General features: G+C 46.1%; 3 protein-coding genes and 1 long non-coding RNA gene across 6 annotated transcripts in view; 2 read left to right on the forward strand and 2 right to left on the reverse strand.

The window, feature by feature from the left end:
• nfic (nuclear factor I/C) overlaps positions 1–20789 on the reverse strand; it is a 185308-nt gene that overhangs the window by 137790 nt on the left and 26729 nt on the right. Inside the window, exon 13 of one of the 2 annotated variants that reach the window (XM_088394007.1) lies at positions 16640–17753. The exons of the other annotated variant lie outside the window; for it this stretch is intronic. Within the exon in view, the coding sequence (XP_088250133.1) occupies positions 17607–17753 (147 nt within the window). The 3' untranslated portion in view covers positions 16640–17606. Of the gene's footprint in view, positions 1–16639; positions 17754–20789 lie in introns of those variants that run through there. 2 annotated transcript variants of the gene reach the window in all.
• LOC148388060 (uncharacterized) lies at positions 237–3470 on the reverse strand. Its single transcript, XR_015862082.1, has 2 exons — positions 1868–3470; positions 237–1448 (listed from the first exon to the last, which is right to left on the reverse strand). It is a non-coding gene; the product is annotated as an uncharacterized LOC148388060 (long non-coding RNA).
• On the forward strand, positions 2102–5507 carry LOC148388061 (uncharacterized). 2 transcript variants are annotated; one of them, XM_088394015.1, is made up of 6 exons: positions 2102–2191; positions 3224–3286; positions 4483–4548; positions 4623–4701; positions 4784–4869; positions 5029–5507. In XM_088394015.1, the coding sequence occupies exons 2-6, from the start codon at positions 3242–3244 to the stop codon at positions 5065–5067; spliced, it is 315 nt and encodes a 104-aa protein (XP_088250141.1). In that variant the 5' UTR covers positions 2102–2191; positions 3224–3241; the 3' UTR covers positions 5068–5507. The 2 variants fall into 2 exon arrangements, with proteins under 2 accessions (XP_088250141.1, XP_088250140.1); XM_088394014.1 differs by lacking the exon at positions 2102–2191 and having other exon boundaries at positions 3081–3286.
• ctns (cystinosin, lysosomal cystine transporter) lies at positions 13071–17425 on the forward strand. Its single transcript, XM_088394010.1, has 11 exons — positions 13071–13340; positions 13665–13726; positions 13816–13894; positions 14747–14837; positions 14910–15013; positions 15076–15213; positions 15368–15467; positions 15550–15669; positions 15901–16071; positions 16202–16319; positions 16402–17425. The coding sequence occupies exons 1-11, from the start codon at positions 13327–13329 to the stop codon at positions 16542–16544; spliced, it is 1140 nt and encodes a 379-aa protein (XP_088250136.1). The 5' UTR covers positions 13071–13326; the 3' UTR covers positions 16545–17425.

Raw genomic sequence — 20789 nt, forward strand, 5'->3', positions numbered from 1 at the left:
AGCCAACCCAAATCCAGTTGTTCAAGCACAACTAGTAGTAGGAAGCGCGGTGCCGCGAGGACGCGCCCAGCGGGAAGCGAGCGCAGCGCAGGCCTTGACAGGCCTCGCTGGAATTTGGCTCAACGTGTCTGAACGCGCACAAAACTCGTTCACCTTGTCTGTTTCCGCTTCCGCTTCTTCCGCTTTCTATTAGACTTTCATCAGACAACTCGACATAGCACTGACCATCTGTCATGTTGTTTTTTTTTTTTTATTCAAACTTTTATTCAAACACATTAGGTATAATAACATCTACAACTACAAACAGACAAAAACAAAATAAGACATCCACAATACCAGGAGAGAAAAAAAAACCACATTACAGGGCAACTCCATCTTATATCCTAAGAGTATACAGCCAGAGCAAGCATCTTACAGAAACAGCCTTTCAATAAATGAGGTGTTTTACAGCATTCTCGTTGTTAATAAGTTTTAACAAAATGTTGTAGGATTTCAGATCATTCTTCCAATGAAGAATGTATGATTTTGCTTTAAAGAGGCGGGATTTGTGTATATATTGTTTGGCCAACAAAATAATATAAAAATCAAATTTACCGTTATGAAAAAAACATTTACAGGGATGAGAATTTTCCGCGGATCTCCGTGTTTTTTTCCGTCAAAGTATTTTCATGAATCGTGTAAATCCGTTGAGAAATTAATTTTTTTATATCCCCGCTACTTTTCCGTGCTTTTTCACATTTGCCATTCTCATCCCTGTATTTAACATCAGCGATAGTAAGTGTAACAAACAAGCACATTGTTGAACTTCAAGCCAAAACCTTTGTACAGACTCACACCAAGACCATCTGTCCATCTTCACGCCTGAAGCTCCAGAAATGCTGAAATATTTCTGCAATTGCTAGTCAAAAATTGTCAGTGCTGCACCAAGTTTCTAGACCTCTCAAGTGCCAGAAGAAGGCCCTGTTGTTTATCAGCGCTAACTAAAGGCGCAGTCAAAACACACAAAAGGTTCCTTACACTTGGGAGTTCCCGCCACGATAGTGTTCCGATCGGGCGCTTTCCAGAAGGTCAAACCAAGGTTCGTCTTTGGGCCCTGATTTAGACTATTGTTGCCATGGTCCAAACCTTAAATGGTGTCACTGAAGTCACGTTGTACTTGCTATTTGCTGGCCAGTCCAGGGCCAGTTGATAGTCGAGATTTGCTCCGGGCTTTCGGGCTTGCCTCTCTGCAGTACTTTTCTTCTTCTCCTCCTCCTCCTCGTCTTTTCACCCTTCACATTGCTCCACTTTTTCCATTTTTCAGCTCAGGAAAAAAAGTATCTGTTTCTGTCTGCCCGTCCCCTTCCACGTGACGTTTCGCATCGATTCATTACAACTTGCAATGAAATGAAGTGCTCGAATCGCAAACTTCCAAGCTGCTCTGATGTCTTCCCTCAGAACATGTAATCCTTCAGAAAAATATTTTTTAAAATATATCAGTGTACACTTTTTTAATTGAGGAGCTCGGTTTATTTTTGTTGCTTTGTGTCACAAGCCCAAGTAGAAATTACAGGAAAACAACTGTTGAGGAGCTGTTAAGAGCCAGTCTTTTCAGTCGTTTATTTAAGAGACAAATGCAAAACGACAGGCCGAGCACGGGCTCCTGACGCCACTCTAACCCACGCCCTCTTAACTCAAAGGGTAACCAATACAAAAACTATTTCCTATCATTCACGTTTTTTACGTTCACATATTTTACAATGCTTTATCTATTAGAACTTCCACAAAAAAATTTGACTAAAGTATGCTACCCCCTGCTGTACGACTGGAAAGAGGCTGGAAGCCCCATTGACGCCAGCACGGCTCAATGTTGATGTGATTTACGTACCGATTTAGAGTTTGCTCCGCTTTACCTTGGTCACCATATTGTCAATTAACTTTCACTGTTGGAGTTTATCGCGTAAACGAGGCAAGGTCGTTCATGAATCCCGGGTACTTCCGGTACAGGATTTCCTTCGCCCCGAAGTTCCCGCCCATGACCAAGTTTGCTGTTGATTGACAGCGGCGTGGACCACTCACCGTGCGCAAAGCCTTATGTTCGCTTCAGCAAGACAGGCCGGTAATGAGCCGCTCGACAAAGCTTTAAACGCCACACGGGCGAGGCGGGTGGACATCTTGGTGAGGGACCAAGAAACTCACAGCCGCCATCTTGGTGAGGGAAATAACGTGACAAGCCATCGACTGTCGTCGTTTGTTAGCAAACAAATTCTTGCCGAATTAACAACCATATATTTCCACACTTGGCGCGATATTTCCTCCTTCTTGTGAGGTTTTGTGGACACTTGATGCTCAGTCTGTCGTGTTACCATGGCTTCTCCGATACACCCCCGCCCTCACGCCTGTCCTACTTTTTCCTCGCACATGCGCGCGCGCACACACACAGACGCTTGTTGTAAAATACTAATTCCAAATACAACTCGAAGCAACCCATTCAAGCACCACAGTAGAACCACGCTCGCAATACGCTTTGAGACGACAATAGTCGGGGGGGTGGTAGTGTTGCAGCATGTTACATGAGTAACGAGGTCGTCAGCAAAAGTGTTAGTGGCCGTACAGCTTGCAGTGGAGGGGCAGTGGGATTTCTTGAGCGGCCTGAGACGTGTTCTTGTTTCTTCTCGTGTCATCTTGCTGGTGAGGTCACGTGACTCAAAAAGTCGTTATTTCGCAAACCAAGTAGCAACAATCGAAACAAAAAGGACACTTGAATTTGCATACATGCAAAAATGCGCCCACGGCGAGCCATAAAACTCATCGTAGTGTGACAAAACGCTTATGGTCTGTGATTATTATGGGATTAGTGCCGCCAAGCGCGTGAACGTGAGTTTTTTTTTTTTTTTTTAGTCACACATGTCAGTGTTTTTGCAAGGCGGCTGCGTGCGGGCCGCTGCGTGTGCGCGTGCGTGGATGGCACACTTTTTGGGCAACAATGGAGGCGCGTCTATTGTTTGGTGGCGTCCAATCGGCAGCCCAGTTTGAGCGAAGTGCGCTCGACCAATGGGCGCGTCCGCCGTTCGCCAGGCCCCGCCTACCTGGGGATATAAAACCGCGCGCGGCACTGAGAGAGGGCGCGTGCACGCGCAGCTGAGGAGTACAGACCCTGCTCAAGTGGCAATTGGAAATCTTCATCTCCTCACCCTCGTCTTGCTGCTAATCTGCTCGACGGCCATTCTTGTTTGTTAACCAGACAAACAACAAGACGAAGATGGCGGACAGCAAAGTGGAGTGCGTTGGCGAGCTGAGCGTCAAGGTGAGACGTGCACGCTTGATTAATCAAGATTTGAACATGCTGCAGGACAAGCGCGTGCGCACACACACGGTCGCGAGCGCGCGTCCTTTACCTCTTGCAGCATCTTTCAAATGTGTTAAGCATTTGGATTCGACATAAATCCCAAAGACGACGATGATGATAAAGTGCGTGTGCGCGTGTCACCGGCGCGTTACGTGGGAATTGAGAGCGGATTTGGCGGTCAGCGTCTCTTAAAGTGAACACGCGCAATAAGAAGACGCGCGACGCTTTCTCTTTCGATTCAAACCGCAGACTTTATTTGAAAATAAAGCTCATCCAAATGTCGCTTCTGTGCATGAACGGAGGCGTGTATTGGGGTTGGAGGTGTTTTGCTCGCAGTGCTTCCGTCCTCCCCCGCCGCCTCATAGTGGCGGCGGCCTCTGGCAAGGCGGTAGGCAGGCAGGAGCCACCGGAGCGAGGGGCCCGTGGGGGCCGGACGCGTCGGTGCCACCACGGAGCTCAACCAAGCCGCGCGTGCTCTCACAACAGGATGCAGTGTTCTGTCTGGTGGATAAATATGTACCAGGAGTGTTTTGGGGGTCGCAAGAGATTAGATTGAGGTCTCCTCGGTGGATTTTACCTTTGACTCCACACAGGGACGCCGTTCGTTGTCGCGATGGATTGAGGAGGAACGAAATAAAGCGGAATTGGGGAGTTTAATAAATCACTAATGTTGAATAAGAACGTGGTGTTATTGACAGCAATGTCAGAAAACGTCTCAAGTGTCGTTGTTTACACATTCATGTGTGAAGAGACTGTTGGTGGCAGGTGATATCTTTCAGCATCCTAAACCCAGTGGGAGGGACCTGGAAGCATGTAGCCAATCTGAGCCTCGGGATGGGATTGGGAGCCCAACCTCTCCCCTAAACAGGAAATTTCCGATCGACCTACTAATCCAGGAAGCGAAGCACATGTTTACCTTTTGGATGATGTACTGTACTTGCATGTGTTTGTGCGTGCGATGCGCAACAATGCATTCAAGTGGATGCAAAGCTGTCGGCGAACACAACTGTTGCGTTCAAGTTCGCATGAATGAGTTGAGGGAAATTAATGTTGCGTCCAAGTGTTTGTGGACATCTGAGGTGCGTTCAGGTGCTGGTGACAGAAGAGGCCATCTGAGACTCGCTGAGTGTATATGTGTCTTTATGGCCTTTCAGGAGCTGAAGGAAAAGAAAACAGTGGAGGAGAAGAACGGCGATGACACCACCGCCAATGGAAAAACTGTGAGAGCGGCTCCTCTTCATCATCATCTTCCTCTCTCAGCGTCACCCTCACTGTGTGTGCGTGTGTATGTCAGGACGAGGAGAACGGGGAGCAGGACAACGAGGCGGAGGACGACGACGATGTGGGAAACGAGGAAGAGGAGGATAGAGAGGGTGCGCAGCAGTATCACATACGCGATCAAAAACGAGTTCATGTCGAAAATGAACTTTCCCAAAACTGCGTGTGCACGTCCAGGTGAGGAAGAGGATGACGAAGATGACGACCTGGTCACACCCACGGGGAAAAGAACAGCTGAGGATGATGACGATGAAGATGACGAGGTGAGCGAGAGATGGGGACATCGCGCTCCTGAACGGCTTGCGCGACCATTCGCCTAATGTTGCCCATAGAAGCAGGATCTGGTTAGATCCAGCTGACATCCGTCAAAGGGGCGTGTCCCGCATCGCTGAGCCGATTGTTGCCGTTGTTGTCGTAAACAGGACGAAGTGGAGCGGAAGAAGCAGAAGACGGATAAGTAGACAACAACCGACATGACGTCCAAACCTCAGTTCTCCCTTCTTAACGTCCAAAAGAGAATTTGTTTGTATTTTTATTTACATTTTATATTTTTGTATATATTGTATGGAGGTCGGCCATCTTAACGAGTACCAAGCGGTGCTTCGAATACATTATAACACCCCGAAAGTGTCAGCGTACACGAGCATCTTGGCGCAAGTCCGTGTCATACACACAACACACACACGCGCGCAAACACACCCGGAGCGCAAAAATACACACAAACATGCACCCATGCAGGGCAACGGATGCGTTTAGGTACACCGCAGTGACGCGGCACTTTGCCGCATCTGTTTTTCGTGCTAGTTTGTCATAGACGAGCGGGATGTAGCGTGATGTCTAGTCAGAATGTTTTCATGTCCGTGTTGAGTTGTTGGAAAATAAAGTCATTGGATTTTGTCCATTTGGAAGCATCTTTACTCAGTGTGCTGTGGAAAAGTACTGAAAAAAGCTGCTGTTTAAAGTTTTTATTCTGTATTTTGTACATGTCAAACTTTAATTCCAATCTAGGTTAGTGTTGCCATCTTTCCAAATTGTAATGAAAGGAAATGATGGCCCACTCAAGAAGAAGAGGGAACTGGGAGATATCTTTTCCTGGTCAAAACAATTTGCAGCCTTTTCTTAAATACCGTATTTGCCGGTGTATTGGTCGACCTTTTTCGATCCAAAATCGACCGAAAAAAATCGACCTCGACTTATACACCGAGTCATAAAATTTAACTTCGTATTCATCGCTTCAAATGTGATGGTAACCAAGGCCGTTTCTCATGCATCTCATTGTGCGTTGCACTTAGAAAATTTGAACCGGGCGGCGTGCGCGAGTGCGCGGCCCGCTGGAAGTCGAATGAGGCGCCGCGACCACCTCCGCGGTGCTTATAAACAGCCGATCCGCTCGGCGGGGGCTATTTTCGGCCACTTGGCTCGTGCGCACGGCCTCCCGGATGTGCCGGGCGGGTGCGCGAGCTCGCCGGCCGCTGGAAGTCGAATGAGGCGCCGCGACCACCTCCGCGGTGCTTATAAACAGCCGATCCGCTCGGCGGGGGCTATTTTCGGCCACTTGGCTCGTGCGCACGGCCTCCCGGATGTGCCGGGTGGGTGCGCGAGCTCGCCGGCCGCTGGAAGTCGAATGAGGCGCCGCGACCACCTCCGCGGTGCTTATAAACAGCCGATCCGCTCGGCGGGGGCTATTTTCGGCCACTTGGCTCGTGCGCACGGCCTCCCGGATGTGCCGGGCGGGTGCGCGAGCTCGCCGGCCGCTGGAAGTCCAATGAGGCGCCGCGATCTCCTCCGCGGTGCTTATAAAGTGCCGATCCGCTCGGCTTGGAGCTATTTCCGGCCTCCCGTTGGTGCCGGGCGGCGTGCGCGAGCTCGCCGGCCGCGATCTCCTCCGCGGCGCTTATAAACAGCCGCATGCGCACGGCCTCCCGGAATTTGAACACATTTCGTCAATAAATTTCGCATATTGAATTTTGAAGTTTAATATAATGCAACAATTGAGCTCGACTTATACAAAGGATATATCATAAAATCGTAAATTTCCGTCGAATTTTAGGGGGTCGACTTATACACCGAGTCGACCTGTACACCGGCAAATACGGTAATATTTTTAACGTCACATTCTGACAACGCTTTGGCGTGCACAAAAAGCAAACATCCGCTGGGAAATTAGAAAACTGCGCCTTAATTCGCAGAGGTGGGCGTTGTCTTGCGTGCGCATACCGCCGGGGCAGTCCAAAGTGTCTTACAGGGGCGGAGCAAGTGGAAGCTGAATTCTCGCTGTATTTGAGTTCACAACAACACGAGAATCCATCTTTTTTTTTGTCACGCACACACAATAACACCATCATACGCGGGTCTCGAACTCAGTCTCGGTACACAAGTCAGGCAAGTGTACCCCTACACCTGGGGTGTCCAAACTTTTTGCAAGGAGGGCCAGATTTGATAAAGTGAAGGGGCCCGGGGGCCAAATAATTTTTTCAGACATTTTTTGACTACAGAAATTTCATGCAAATACATACTGTTATGAAACAAATTTCATTGTCCCAATCAGGGCTGTGGACTCGGACTCGGGGACTCGGACTCGGTCGGACTCGGTCATTTTTGCCGGACTCGGACTCGGTCATTTTTGCCGGACTCGGATTCGGTGCTGATTTTGACCGAGTCCACCGAGTCCGACAATAAAAAAAAATACGTTCAATTTTATTTTCATCATGCTGCTGAGAATGCGCGTAGGAATACTGTCCACAGGATGATTATGTCACCCAGCGTATATCATTATTTTGATTTTGATCTAAATTAACCTTGAATAAAGACTAAGCAGTCACATGAATTAACAGAAAAAATGGACAGCCGGACTCGGTGGTCAAGAGGCCGGACTCGGTGCAAAAATCCGACCGAGTCCACAGCTCTGGTCCCAATTGTCTTTAGTTTTTAAATGACAAAATAACCAAATATAAGCCACTCAGGCAGATGTGAACAACTTTAAAAACACAGATTCTGCCTTTCATTCATATCTGAAGAGTCAGATAACATTGAACAAACTGTATAAAATAATTTAATTTACAAGAGTTTAAAATTATTTTTGCCTCATGAACATTTTAAACAGGAGTTATAAGCAGGGCTGTGGACTCGGTTGGATTTTTGCACCGAGTCCGGCCTCTTGACCACCGAGTCCGGCTGTCCATTTTTTTCTGTTAATTCATGTGACTGCTTAGTCTTTATTCAAGGTTAATTTAGATCAAAATCAAAATAATGATATACGCTGGGTGACATAATCATCCTGTGGACAGTATTCCTACGCGCATTCTCAGCATTTTTGCCGGACTCGGGGACTCGGTCGTACTCGGTCATTTTTGCCGGACTCGGTGGTGATGTTGACCGAGTCCACCGAGTCCGACAATAAAAAAAAATACGTTCAATTTTATTTTCATCATGCTGCTGAGAATGCGCGTAGGAATACTGTCCACAGCCCTGCTTACGATCAATGCGGCCACGTTGAGTTGCACTTAGGCTAATGTTTACATTATGTACCAATGTCAAGGACGATTATGTCACCCAGCTTATATCATTGATGTGTTTCGATAGTTGTGGGGTCGTCACTAATTATTTGTGTTTAGATAAATGTCTGAGCTACAATGGTGTAATTAATGATTAAAACATATTATCTTACATGTCCTGTGTTTCAGAATGGTTATTTAATTGGGCGAGAGTGTGTGTTTTCAAGCGTTTTGCCTCATGCCAATAGCACTCAGGGCTAAGGGTGGGCTTCAATGACTATTTTTGTAAAGCCACGGATTTAATACCATGTCAAATAATATATTAGAGTGTAGGTTATGTTCCAATGTATCCACTTCTATCGGTTAAATTGTCAACCGTACATTTAAGACTACGCCATGAGTGATCTAAGTTATGAACTAGCACAACTCCGGTAGGGCAGGGAAAATGTTATCGATCCAACGTCCGATTGGAACGTCGCCTCACTTTTACGTCCGCGCTCTCAGCAAGGGATCCTATATAAGCCGAACCAGCCAGTGTGAAAGCAGTTGCGTTCGTTCTGGTAGATTTTGATCTAAATTAGCCTTGAATAAAAACTAAGCAGTCACATGAATTAACAGAAAAAATGGACAGCCGAACTCGGACTCGGACTCGGTGGTCAAGAGGCCGGACTCGGTGCAAAAATCCGACCGAGTCCACAGCCCTGATCAGCACCCAACCCCACGGAACCAGCTCTCACCGAACCAGCGCCCACTCCCATGGAATCAAACTCTGCTGCGAACTTGCCCCACCCCAAAGACTCATCACCCATCAAACTCGGCCCACAATGTGCAACTGAATATAAGCTGACCAAAGAACTTTGAACGTTACCTTTTCTGAATGGAGACTTTCCGCTCTTGAAAGGCCCAGCGCTGTATTGTACTTTCCTGAAAACAGAGCTTTCTTAACAAGAATTGTGATTGAACTCAACCAACCTGTGTAAGTCTAATTTCTGCTTCAGTGTCTTAGCATTTTCCTAAATCTGAAGAAATCAAACGAGCACACAGTGAGTAAATTGGATAACAGGTGATTGCCAATGGCTTTTGCCGTGAGGCGCAGATAGCGCGCTCCCTAAATTGTGGACAAAATCCAACACTACTAAAAGCACAAACCTTTTATGCAATGACCTTTACATGTCATTTCTATTACTTCACACAAACACTACATCCATATTTTCCTGGTTCGCACACCCGATCAAAATTTAGAACCAAATTCGGCCCGCCAGTCAAAAAGTTTGCCCACCCCTGGTATAGCCACTATACCACTATATTCGCCTGTTTTGTGTGAGCGTATACGTGTGGACACGCAACCTTTGGACATCAGGTATGTTTTCCTTGAAGTACTGCCATCACGAGTGATGGGTCGATGAGGCGTCGTGAAGCGTTTCGACACATTGCCAAACTTTATTGATACTGTGTCGATACTGTGTCACTGAGTGCTGACACCTGCTGGGCTTTAAATAACAAATACATTGACATGACCCTTGTGACAATTGATTTAAATGGCAATTTATGATAGGCATTTGGGGTTAGGATTAACAAGCCATCCATCCATCCATTACTGGTGCGGCTTGTCCTTACGAGGGTCACGGAGGATTAACAATAATAACTAGAATTTGTAATTTCTGTAGAAATTGCGTGGTATAAGGCTACGGATTTTAGTTATTGATCTGACTCCAAATTGCGATCAACACTCAACACATGAGTTGCTATGTCCCAATCCACTCACTGGCGCACCTAACAATTTTGCGAGTTAGTTCTGTCAAAGAGAAGACCAGTAGATCAATCAGACCAAATTTACCAATTGTTTATTCCTGACAAAGCGCACGAATACAGGCCTAGGTCCCGGGTCCCTCACACTAAAACTTGTGCGTTTTTGTGACCACCAAAAGACGACACATTCTTCCGGGTTGCCCAGTTTTGAAGAAACACAATATGAATATTAAAGCATGCAAAACATTGTGAGATGATTGGTCGATGGCCATCTCCTCCCCGTCTTGGTGTTATTGCTGAGGTCAGGTGGTTGGGTTTTCCCTGCGAAGCCCGACCACCTGGACGTGATGTTGTTCTCGTTTCTCACCGACCTTGAGGTGTTCTCGTCCGGTACTCCCTGTCTGGGCCTATTCCACAACACTTCGAAGAAAACAAGTTCATGCAGTTTGCCTGCACATTCTTCGCCACCCACCAATCCACACGAGCACTCCAATACTAGATATTATATTAATATGATTATAAGTTTAACACAACCTTAAAAAATATGTTTGCAAACTGCCGAAAGCACATTTCCCTTTATATCATAACATGAAAATCTAAGTGAACGTGTTATTAAAGAGGATGCTTGTGCACTGGGATTTGTTTTGTACAAATTTTTATTTAAAACAATAAGGTTTTCCAATGTTTTGAAATTTAGCCTGTTATGCTTTTTGGATACAATTTCTCCAGCCGTTGAAAACATCCGCTCACACGGCACAGATGAGGCTGGAGTGCAGTGTAATCGGTCTTTTGATTGTCCCAGTATCTGACTTGGGGCTGCTCCATAATTCTTGAGAACTTCCACGTTGAACCGCAAAAGATCAGATATTGTTTTGGCAGATCTATCCCGTTTACACTGCGTTTCCTTTAACAGAGGTTTGGCGTGCTTCCCTGACAGGCGATACGATTGCTGTTTCGGTCACGTGACTTTCTTAAAGCGATACGCGCACCGACACGGGGCTTCGCTCTATGAGCTCGACATATGCGCCGACGCATCGGTGTTGTCGGACCCATCACTAGAGCCTATCACTATTAGATTATTTATGAACAAAAAAAATCCCAAAATAAAAACAAACAAAAAGCGATTATGTTGCATATCACAGCCATGTCCAAAGTCCAGCCGGCGGGCCAAATCTGGCCCCCGGTCATATTTCATACGGCCCAAAGCTTCGGTCTTATAATGTATTATTCATGGCCCGCCTGCACTGTCAAACTGAATAAAAAAAAAAAAAAATCATGAAACTTGGAACTGTAATTCCTCCTATTACCAAAAGGTGTCAGCACCAGCCCTCTCCGCTCATTTCTGCCATGACGACTGCAAAGAAAACGAGGAAAGTTGACATCGAGGGCCGTCGCTTTCAAGAGAAATGGGAATTACAATACTTCTTCACTGAAAATCAAGGCAATTGTGTTTGTCTAATTCGGAAAGAGACTGTTGCCTTGTTTAAGGATTTCAACCTAAAGAGACACCATCAGACTAAACATGCTAACACATACGACAAGCTAACAGGGAGTGACCGCCCTGATAAAGTGAAGCAGCTCCAAGCTGAACTGGCATCACAACAGCGGTTCATCACGTGGGGCTGTGAGTCAAAAGTAAATCAAAAGTAAAAATTACCTAATATTAAATATTACGAAGTGGCCATGTTAATACTGTTGAAGTTATGAACCTGTAGACGTGACACAAACTATTACTTTCTGAAAAATGTTGTAAATGACAAGAGCAAAATTCACTTGTTTATTGTTATTTATATATTTATTATAAATGTATTATTTATTTATATAAATTTATTTATATACAGGCCGGTCTGCAAAAATGTTTCTGACACGTAACCGGTCTGTGGCGCAAAAAAGGTTGGGGACCACTGCTTTAAACATTGAAACCTTTATGGTTTGCGACGTTATATCGTCAGTGCCCAACCAGTAATCAATTTTAGATTTACAGGTTCCATTCGGTTTAAACCATGAAAATGCTCTTATTCCCGAGTTCTTTTCCCTCCATATATCCCTAAAATCAGCTGTGTCCAAAATCTGACCCGCGGGCCAAATCCGGGCCCCGGTCAGATTTCATACGGCTCGCAGCTTCGGTCTATAATGTATTATTTATGGCCCACCTGCCCTGTCAAACTGATTTTGTTTTAAAAATCATGAAACTTCAAACTATATTACAAGCTAACAGGGAGTGACCGCGCTGAAGCAGTTCCAAGCTGAAGTGGCATCACAACAGTGATTCTTCACGGGGGGCTGTGAGTCAAAAGTAAATATTACTCAAACAAGCTACGAAGTGGCCATGTTAATACTGTTGATGTTATGAACCTGTAGGCGTGACACAAACTATTACTTTCTGAAAGATATTGTAAATGACAAGAGCAAAATTCACTTGTTTTAAGTTTTAATAATAACAACTTTGCATTACTTATAACTCCTGTTTAAAATGTTCATGAGGCAAAAATAATTTTAAACTCTTGTAAGTTAAATTATTTCATACAGTTTGTTCAATGTTATCTGACTCTTCAGATATGAATGAAAGGGAGAATTTGTGTTTGTAAAGTTGTTCACATCTGCCTGAGTGGCTTATATTTGGTTATTTTGTCATTTAAAAAATAAAGACAATTGGGACAATGTAATTTGTTTCATAAAAGTATGTATTTGCATGAAATTTCTGCAGTTAAAAAATGTCTGAAAAAAGTATTGGCCCCCGGGCCCCTTCACTTTATCAAATCTGGCCCTCCTTGCAAAATGTTTGGACACCCCTGGCTTATCATGTCATATCTCTTAATAGCGTACACCAGGGGTTTTCAACTGGTATAGTCCAAGGGACCTCCATTATCACCAAGAAGCAACTCGGGGACCACTGCTTTGGTGGAATATTATTTTATTTTGCACCGAGCGAAGATAGCGCTGTACAGTCTATTTATTTGCATCTGTATGTCTATTTTTGGGAATCTCAGCTACATTTTATATAAATTGGATGAGTTAATGATTCACAAAATTATCTGGAAAATAAATCAAGTCTAAATAAGAAATTATCATTTTTTGTTAAAAACGTTACAATTATTTTCCATTTCCAATTTCGCTGACCACCTGCAATACTGCCACCAACCACTAAAGGGCCGTGGACAACCGGTTGGCAGACCCAGTTTTACACCATTACGTAGGCAGTTGACATAGTGACTGATTCAGGCGGGCTAACTTGTGCGCATGCACGCCTCAGATTGCGTGAGGGTCACAGATCGTGTATTGACAGTGGTACCGGTATCTGCAGTGGACTTTGTAATCAAGTGTTAATTTCAAAATCACGAGGATTACTTTTCTTTTAGTCAATGCCAAAACGCGTATGTAAGGGAGCATCGAATCCGCGTAAACGTCCCGACCTTTCTTTCATCTTTTTCATTTTTATTTTTAAACCTATCATGTGACTTCCGAACGCATCGGGGAATGTCTTCCCTATGGTGAGTTGACGCGCGTAGCTCGCTTGGAAATATCAACAATCTGCAGACTCATCTTTACTTGTCAAATTGTTTTTATTTGTGTTTTCTGACACGAATCGTTGTGTAGTAAGGATGGTTTCTACCGGATGCCTTTATGGAGCCGAGCCGCGTTCGCCAAAACTTTCACCTCTAGCACTGGCTGTAGATTTGTGTTGTTTCTTTTCGAGAGACACCTGACTTACGATCGTTTTGTCTTTTAAGTTGGTGTTAGATGTTGTGTGCTGACTGTGGAATGTTTAATGAGCTTGTTGTCTTGTTTGTTGGGTGTGTGCACGCGTTTTGCAGCGCAGAGATGTGGCTCCCGCAGCAGCTGTTACTGCTGTTGTTGCTGCTGGTCGACACTTCAGGTGACTAGGCATTCTAAGTTTTCCCCTTGAAGAGCGGTGTTAAAACGAGCGTACGCGTGATGTCTTGTCATCTGGCGTCTGTGCTGCAGAGTCACTCGTCTTGCTCTCTGTTCCGGAGGAGGTTACGCTCCAAGAAGGCAGTAGTGGCAACCTGACTATTGCTTCCAGGTGAGGTGCGCATCAGCAAGTGTACGCCAACGGGAAAGGATAGCTTTGGCTGCTCATCCTGGACGAAGGCGACCATCCGTTTTCCTTTTGGTCAAAGACGTTTTGCTCGCTTTTTTGATTCCTGGCGAGACGTCTCAGACAAACAAGTCGAGCGCTTCCGTTAGTAGATTGCTGACAAACACAGAAATGTGTCGCCCTGCGTTGATATTCTCAAATATATTTAGAAATAATTTTCTCAGAACCCCCTGCCAATGTAGCCTCTCTCCAAATCGTTCCCGCTTCTGTGTCTAAGGCGAGTCGATGAAATGTTCCAAGACTGGATGTGGAAATTTGGTTTGATTGAAATGATTCCTATTCTCTAGATCAGGGATTGTCAACTGTATCCGTGGCCCTCTAGTGGTCTATTGTGGTATTGCAGGTGGTCCACGAAATTGGAAATGGAAAACAATTGTAACGTTTTTAAAAACAAAATTTATTTATTATTTAGACTTTATTTATTTAACAGCTAATTTTGTCGATCATTTACCCATAAAGAATATGTCAAAGGTAGCTGATATTCCCAAAAATAGACATACAAATGCAAATAAATAGCATGTATAGCGCTATCCTCCCTCTGTGCAACATAACAATTTTCTGCCAAAGCAGTAGTCCCCAAGTTTCTTTTTGGTGATAATGGATGTCCCTTGGATTAAACCAGTTGAAAACCCATCTTCTTGATAACAAACACATGAATATTTTCTGACTGCAATTGCATTTATTTGCAGCAAAACACAATTGTTGAACGAGAACATATTGACTGCACATTTGAGCCCTCTAGTGCCAGGGGTGTGACTGGCTTGCGTGTGTTTGCAGTGCGGCGCTACCGCAGTCACTGGTCGTCCGTCTGAATGTCACCTACAGCTCCAAGAGCAACTCGTCAGCCATCGTCGGGCTGCCGGAGCGGGTAAGGTCCGCACCGCCACCGACCGGACTCTGTGACCCACCATCTCGCACCGCTCCTGCCGCCGTCCTTTAGGTGATGCTGTCCGCCGGTGCCACCTCGGTCAAGTTCACAGCAACGGCCCGCGCAGCCGGACAAGTGACAGCGTACCTACTGAGCAACAGCACAGACGTCTTCGGGTGAGTGGCGTCAGTGTAGGTGGCAGCGGCGCCTTGTGATGCCGGCTCCCGTGTCTCGGCAGCACGGGACCCCGTCTGCACTTCCTGGTGGTCCGCAGCAACGCCTTGGAGCTGCTCAGCGAGGCCGTGGGCTGGCTGTACTTTCTGGCGTGGTCCGTGTCCTTCTACCCACAAGCCTGGGAGAACTGGAGGCGCAAAAGGTGTGACCGACCGCCACCGCGCATGACTGGGGATGTGGCACGACATGACTGAGGGACACAACACAAGCGTGTGACGTGACACACGATGACACAACAACTCACGCACATGGCATGTCCTGTGTGTGATGTGACCTTTGACCTGATGTCATTCCAGTGTGGTGGGCCTCAACTTTGACTTCTTGGCACTCAACTTGATGGGCTTCTTTGCCTACAGCGTCTTCAACATTGGCCTCTTCTGGGTGGGGCCCATCAAGGTGACGTCACGTGATGTCATCACATCACATGTCATCAAATCGCGCATCATGTAATTTTTGCATGTCGCTTCCTCTTCGCCAGGAGGAGTACCTGCAGACGAACCCAAATGGCATCAACCCCGTCAAGGCCAATGACGTGTTCTTCAGCCTGCACGCCTTCCTGCTCTGTCTGGTCTTTGTTGGGCAGGCTGCCATCTACGAGGTACGCCGGCTGCTTCGCTTTCCACAAATTCTCTTCTTGAGCATGGCCAGAGCCCTGTGCCATCTTGCCGACTCTGTGCTGAAGGCAAAGGTCGATCTTCTGATGCGGCATACAGTGTCTCTGCGCTTGACTGGTTTCTGTGCAAGAGGGAAATCGAGACATGATGGCGGAGCTTGTGACTCTGCATTGCCGGCGCAGTGTCTCAGCATGAAAGAGTGTTTTGTCTTGCAGAGGGGGGCCCAGAGGGTGTCATGGACGGCCCGCCTCCTACTGCTGATGGGCTGGTCCTTTGCCGGCACCACCTTCTTCCTGACTCTCTTTGGACGCCTCAGCTGGTTGGACTACCTCTACTTCTTCTCCTACATCAAGCTGGCCGTCACACTGGTCAAGTATGTGCCGCAGGTCGGTTTGCCGCCACCCCCACCTCCCGTCCGCCGTCTTCCCTAGCAGCGTGATTTCATGGACCAAGGAATCAGGATCCAGCTGGGTCCGCGTCCCGGTTGTTTGTTTTTGACGATCACCTTTTCATCAGGCCTTCATGAACTACCGGCGGCAGAGCACGGAGGGCTGGAGCATCGGTACCGTGCTGCTGGACTTCAGCGGCGGCCTGCTCAGCATCTCACAGATGACCTTAGATTCCTATAACAACAGTCAGCGTCCCTCCCTCCCCATGTCCGCCTTCTCGATGTCGGCTCTGTCAAAGTCCCCTCATGCTTCTTTTCTTGTGTACAGACGAGTGGCGCCTGATCTTCGGAGACCCCACCAAGTTCGGCCTGGGCTTCTTCTCGGTAGTCTTTGACGTGGTCTTCATCTTTCAGCATTACTGCTTGTACCGCTTGCGGTACCAGGAGCTTGGCTGCAGCCAGACGGAGTGAAGCGCCGCCTGCCTGAACTGCAGGGCAGTCGCGCTTGACCCGTCGTTCATATTTGAGCAAGGACATTCTTAAAATAAAATCATCAGTGATGAGGGTTTTTTTTTTTTTTTCTTTTAATTTTAATTTGGTGGTTCCCCCAAAAAAGTTACTCAAACACTTTCTCCAAAAAATTAATCCTGTCTTCTCCAGAGGGAGGGGGAAGATTTCTTTGAAAAAAATACGCCAGGCGCACCCCAGGTTTAAGAATTTACTATCGAGCATTATTTCAGTGAAATCGGTGGCAGGAGGTATTGCCCTCTCTGCATCCATTGCAGCTTGGTCATCCTGGAAGGTGGATCCTCCCATCTGTGGTCTCTTCTCAAGGTTTCTCATTTTTCCCCAGTAGGGGTTTTTCAGTTTTTCTTTGCCCTCCTGGGAGTTAAGATCAGGGTATGTTGAGAATAATTGCCAATTTTTGCACATGTGAAGCCCTTTGAGACTTGTCTGTGATTTAGGGCTATATAAATAAACTTGACAAAAAATTCTTTGCTGGAAATACTGTGAGTTGGATATAGATGAAGCAAATTGAGGGACATGTCAAACATAAAAATGTTTCATAAAAAAATTGAGGAACAAAGAAAATGACTTCACATTCTGAGAGGAATTTTATGGGGCAAATGTTTTATTGGTGCCCTGCAACCAGTTCGGAGTGTACTCTTCCTTCAGTCTGATGTCAGTTGACCCTCACCGGGATGGTGATCGTGTTGAAAATGGATGCATGAACATTTTTTTTAAATGAAGCAAATGGGAAAAAAGGATACTGAAGATTGACTACAGTTTTTCTCCTAAAAATGAATGACTTTCCTCTGCAAACAATAAAACAAAGTCTTCCACCAACAAAATCTCGCTGTTATTTATGTTATTCAACCTTGATTGTGGGTTTCCTTCCTATGCACGTGATCTGAGGTGGCGCTTGATTGCAAGAACACCTGTCAGAAACGAGATGCATAGCAGGTGTGCGCCGTTTGTCCTCCCGTGTGACTAATTGATTGGCTGCCGCCGTTGCTTGACCCTCTTCAAGGGTCAAGTGACTGATTGCAGCTGTTGCTCACGATGGCCAGGTTCCTCATTGCAGTTCTGCTGTGGTGCGCCTCGGCTCCTCAGGTCCTGCCGTGGCGGCCACCTTCTCCGGCCGGGGGTGACTTGCGGTGAAGACAGTGGTTGACGTGGCTATCCATCACATCAACCAGCAACACAAACATGGCCTCAAATTCAAGCTGCATGAGATCCTCAGAAGCAAATACCAGCAGGTGAGCATTTACCATGACGTGAACTTTGAAGTTTGGGTTTGGCGAAAAATAATCTACCCTCCAGCGATGACTTAGAACGCGGCTCAGGAGTTATGGGGCGTGCATCACTCTCGTGTTGGTGGATGAGTGAATGATTGACGAGTCATTTAGTCCAAAGGGGGTTTCGGAACCATGTGGGCCCACTCTGACCTGTGTGTGTCTGCCCGCTGCAGGTGCCCGGTGGCTGCCACATGGACGTGTCACTCAAGCTGGTGCAGACCAAATGTCACTTTCCGAACCCCAAGCCTCACAAGCAGTGCGTTCCCTTTCGAATGGATGAAAGGGCAAGTATTCCGTTCCAGTCCCCCCTACCCCAGTTGTTTAATGATGGCTTAATTATTTTCCGGGCATAGTGGCCACCTGTAGTGTCAGTCTGGCAGTCATGTACGGCATGGCCGCGGTCAGCAAGTACTATTGCGCCACCAGGCCAGGTAGGCGCCCGCCAGCACTCGGCGGTCCAGCTCGGAGAAAGTGATTTTATATTAGAGTACACGAACATTCACTGACTTGTGTGTTTTTATTTTTTGTGTGTAACTTAAATTGTAAATTGCACACCATCCTCAACCTTGCCTGCCTGCTCCTGACTGATACTTAAAATTCCCCTTCTGAGGTGATGAGTTTGTTCTTTTTTTTTTTCACGCGGTCTGCAGAGCATACCAATGCGGAGATGGCCTGGATTTGCCCTGACTGCCCTACGCTTTTACCGCTTGATGACCCAATGGGCATGAAGGCAGCCCACCAGATGGCACTCAAGTTCAACCGCGAGGCTAACAACCAGAACTACTTCACCCTTATGGAAATTTCTCAGCTGACAAACGGAGTGATGACCGCTTTTGCTTTGCGCTTGCTGGATCACACGCCACTTTTGTCTTGTTTCTTTTTGACGCCATATTTTCCCTTGTGCGGCAGTACAGGCCAACTATAGGCGTGCTGACATGGCTCAAGCTGGCCCTGGTGGAGACAGGCTGGCCCTGGTGGAGACAGACTGCCCAAGAAAGGCCGTGAACACTTTTGCGCCCTGCCCCCCTTGCGGAAGGAGTATTCGCTCTACAATGTAGAGTGCACAGAACATATGCACACACAGCAGAGAGCAGGCGATAAAAAGTGCAGTGGGACACCATGGAAAAATATTGAACAGGGTTGAAAAGAACGGCGGATAGAGACGGATATAAGAGAATTGAGAGTCACACGAAAGCTAAGACAAGGAAATATGATGAAGCGTACGTAGCGCTCGGCTTCAGTGTGACTACGATGGAAGACGAGGAAAGACCGGCGTGTTTACTGTGCCTTACAATGTTGGCAGCGGACAGTATGAAGCCAAATAAATTAAGGTGGCACTTAAAGTCATTGCACCCCAATCATGCTGATAAGATGCTTGAGGTTTTTCAGCGAAAACGGGCTGAATATTGCCAACGATCATCCCACTTTGTGAATGCTACTTCAGTCAATCAGCAAGCACTGTAAGCAACATATAAAGCAGCGTACCAAATTGCTCAGTGCAAAAAAAAAAAAAAAAAAACATTGCAGAAGAGCTTATCGATACTACCTGCAGCCGTGGTTATGGCTCCGTCATGTTGCCTCATTTTTATTAAAAAAAAAAACAGCACATTGTTTTATTCATTTCTGTTTTGTAGGTTAAAATGTTTTATATATTGTGCTCCTGAGTTAATGTTGCTGATTACTTTGAATTGAATATTATTTATTGCTGTTATTTAATTTAATAGTTATGAAAGTAAATATGTTTATTTTATTGTATTTTTTTCAGCATAAAATGACAGTTGGTCAAGAATGTTTATAGTTTGAATAATTGTAATTTATTTTTTGATTTCAGGCAAAGTGATGCACTTTGAATCTGTTCTGTTACGGACTAAAAACAATGTTATTAATAAAGTTATTCTTTATTGTAAGTTGATCTTTCTTTTTTATTCATTTAATGTTAATAACATGGGGGGTGGGCGCAAAATGTTTTTTTTTTCTCCCTGGGGGCATCACAGAAAATGATTGAGAAGCACTGCTATAGTGACTGATTTTTGTTCTTTTAGAGTTGCTTCTTTTGCGAAGCCACTTATTACAACAGGCTAAAGCAAATTGGAGAACTTTCACGTGAATTGTATCCTCTGCAGGTAACTGCATGCGTCCGTTAATGGCACACGTTGTGCACAAAGCGACTCAAGCTTTCCTTTTGTTCCAGATGCAGAAGTCTGTCACTGGCTCAGTGGATTTGCTGTAGCTCACATGTGGACTGTTGTGCCATCAAAGTCCGGAAGGTTTTGCTTGCGAGGCACAGCTGGGCATCAGCAAGTCCTTTGTCCCCTCCCTCCATCCCTCCCTCCCTCCCTTTTTTCTGTAACACTTTGTCCCCACGGGAGTTGCCAAATGTCCATAAATGTCCTCCCATAGAGGAGGTTTATGGACATTCAACACCGTGCTGTCACCGTCATTGATACAGACCCCTACAGCCCTGGAATCGCAGAGGGAACGTGTGATCAGCTCTTCTGGTTAAATCTCAATGTGACTGTTAAAAGACAAATGATACCACAAGTGGCCTATACAAAAAGGCCACCTGGAATGAACTACACGTGTTACATCCAAGAAAATCAAACCCACATATGCATTGGCGACTGCCCTCCAGGAGGAAACTGGATGGGAGCCTTGGACACTACCACTGAGTGCCAGGATAGAACAGCTACTTCTAGTGGTGACAGCTCTCCAACCAACATGACCGCATCATGAAACTGACTTCATACGGAATGGCTGGTGGCTTTGTGGTCACAAGGTTTATCCGATGCTGCCCGCCAACAGGACAGGAGTGTGTGCACCAACCAGTGTGGGTAACAGACCTACAAGATACAGCATCATCAGCTGTCAACGGCACACAAATCTCCTGGACGTTGACGCAGGGCTGTTACATCCTTTG

Source organism: Syngnathus floridae, chromosome 13 (assembly GCF_059516105.1).
Source record: "Syngnathus floridae isolate MCC-2025c chromosome 13, RoL_Sflo_1.0, whole genome shotgun sequence".
Classification (NCBI taxonomy): domain Eukaryota; kingdom Metazoa; phylum Chordata; class Actinopteri; order Syngnathiformes; family Syngnathidae; genus Syngnathus; species Syngnathus floridae.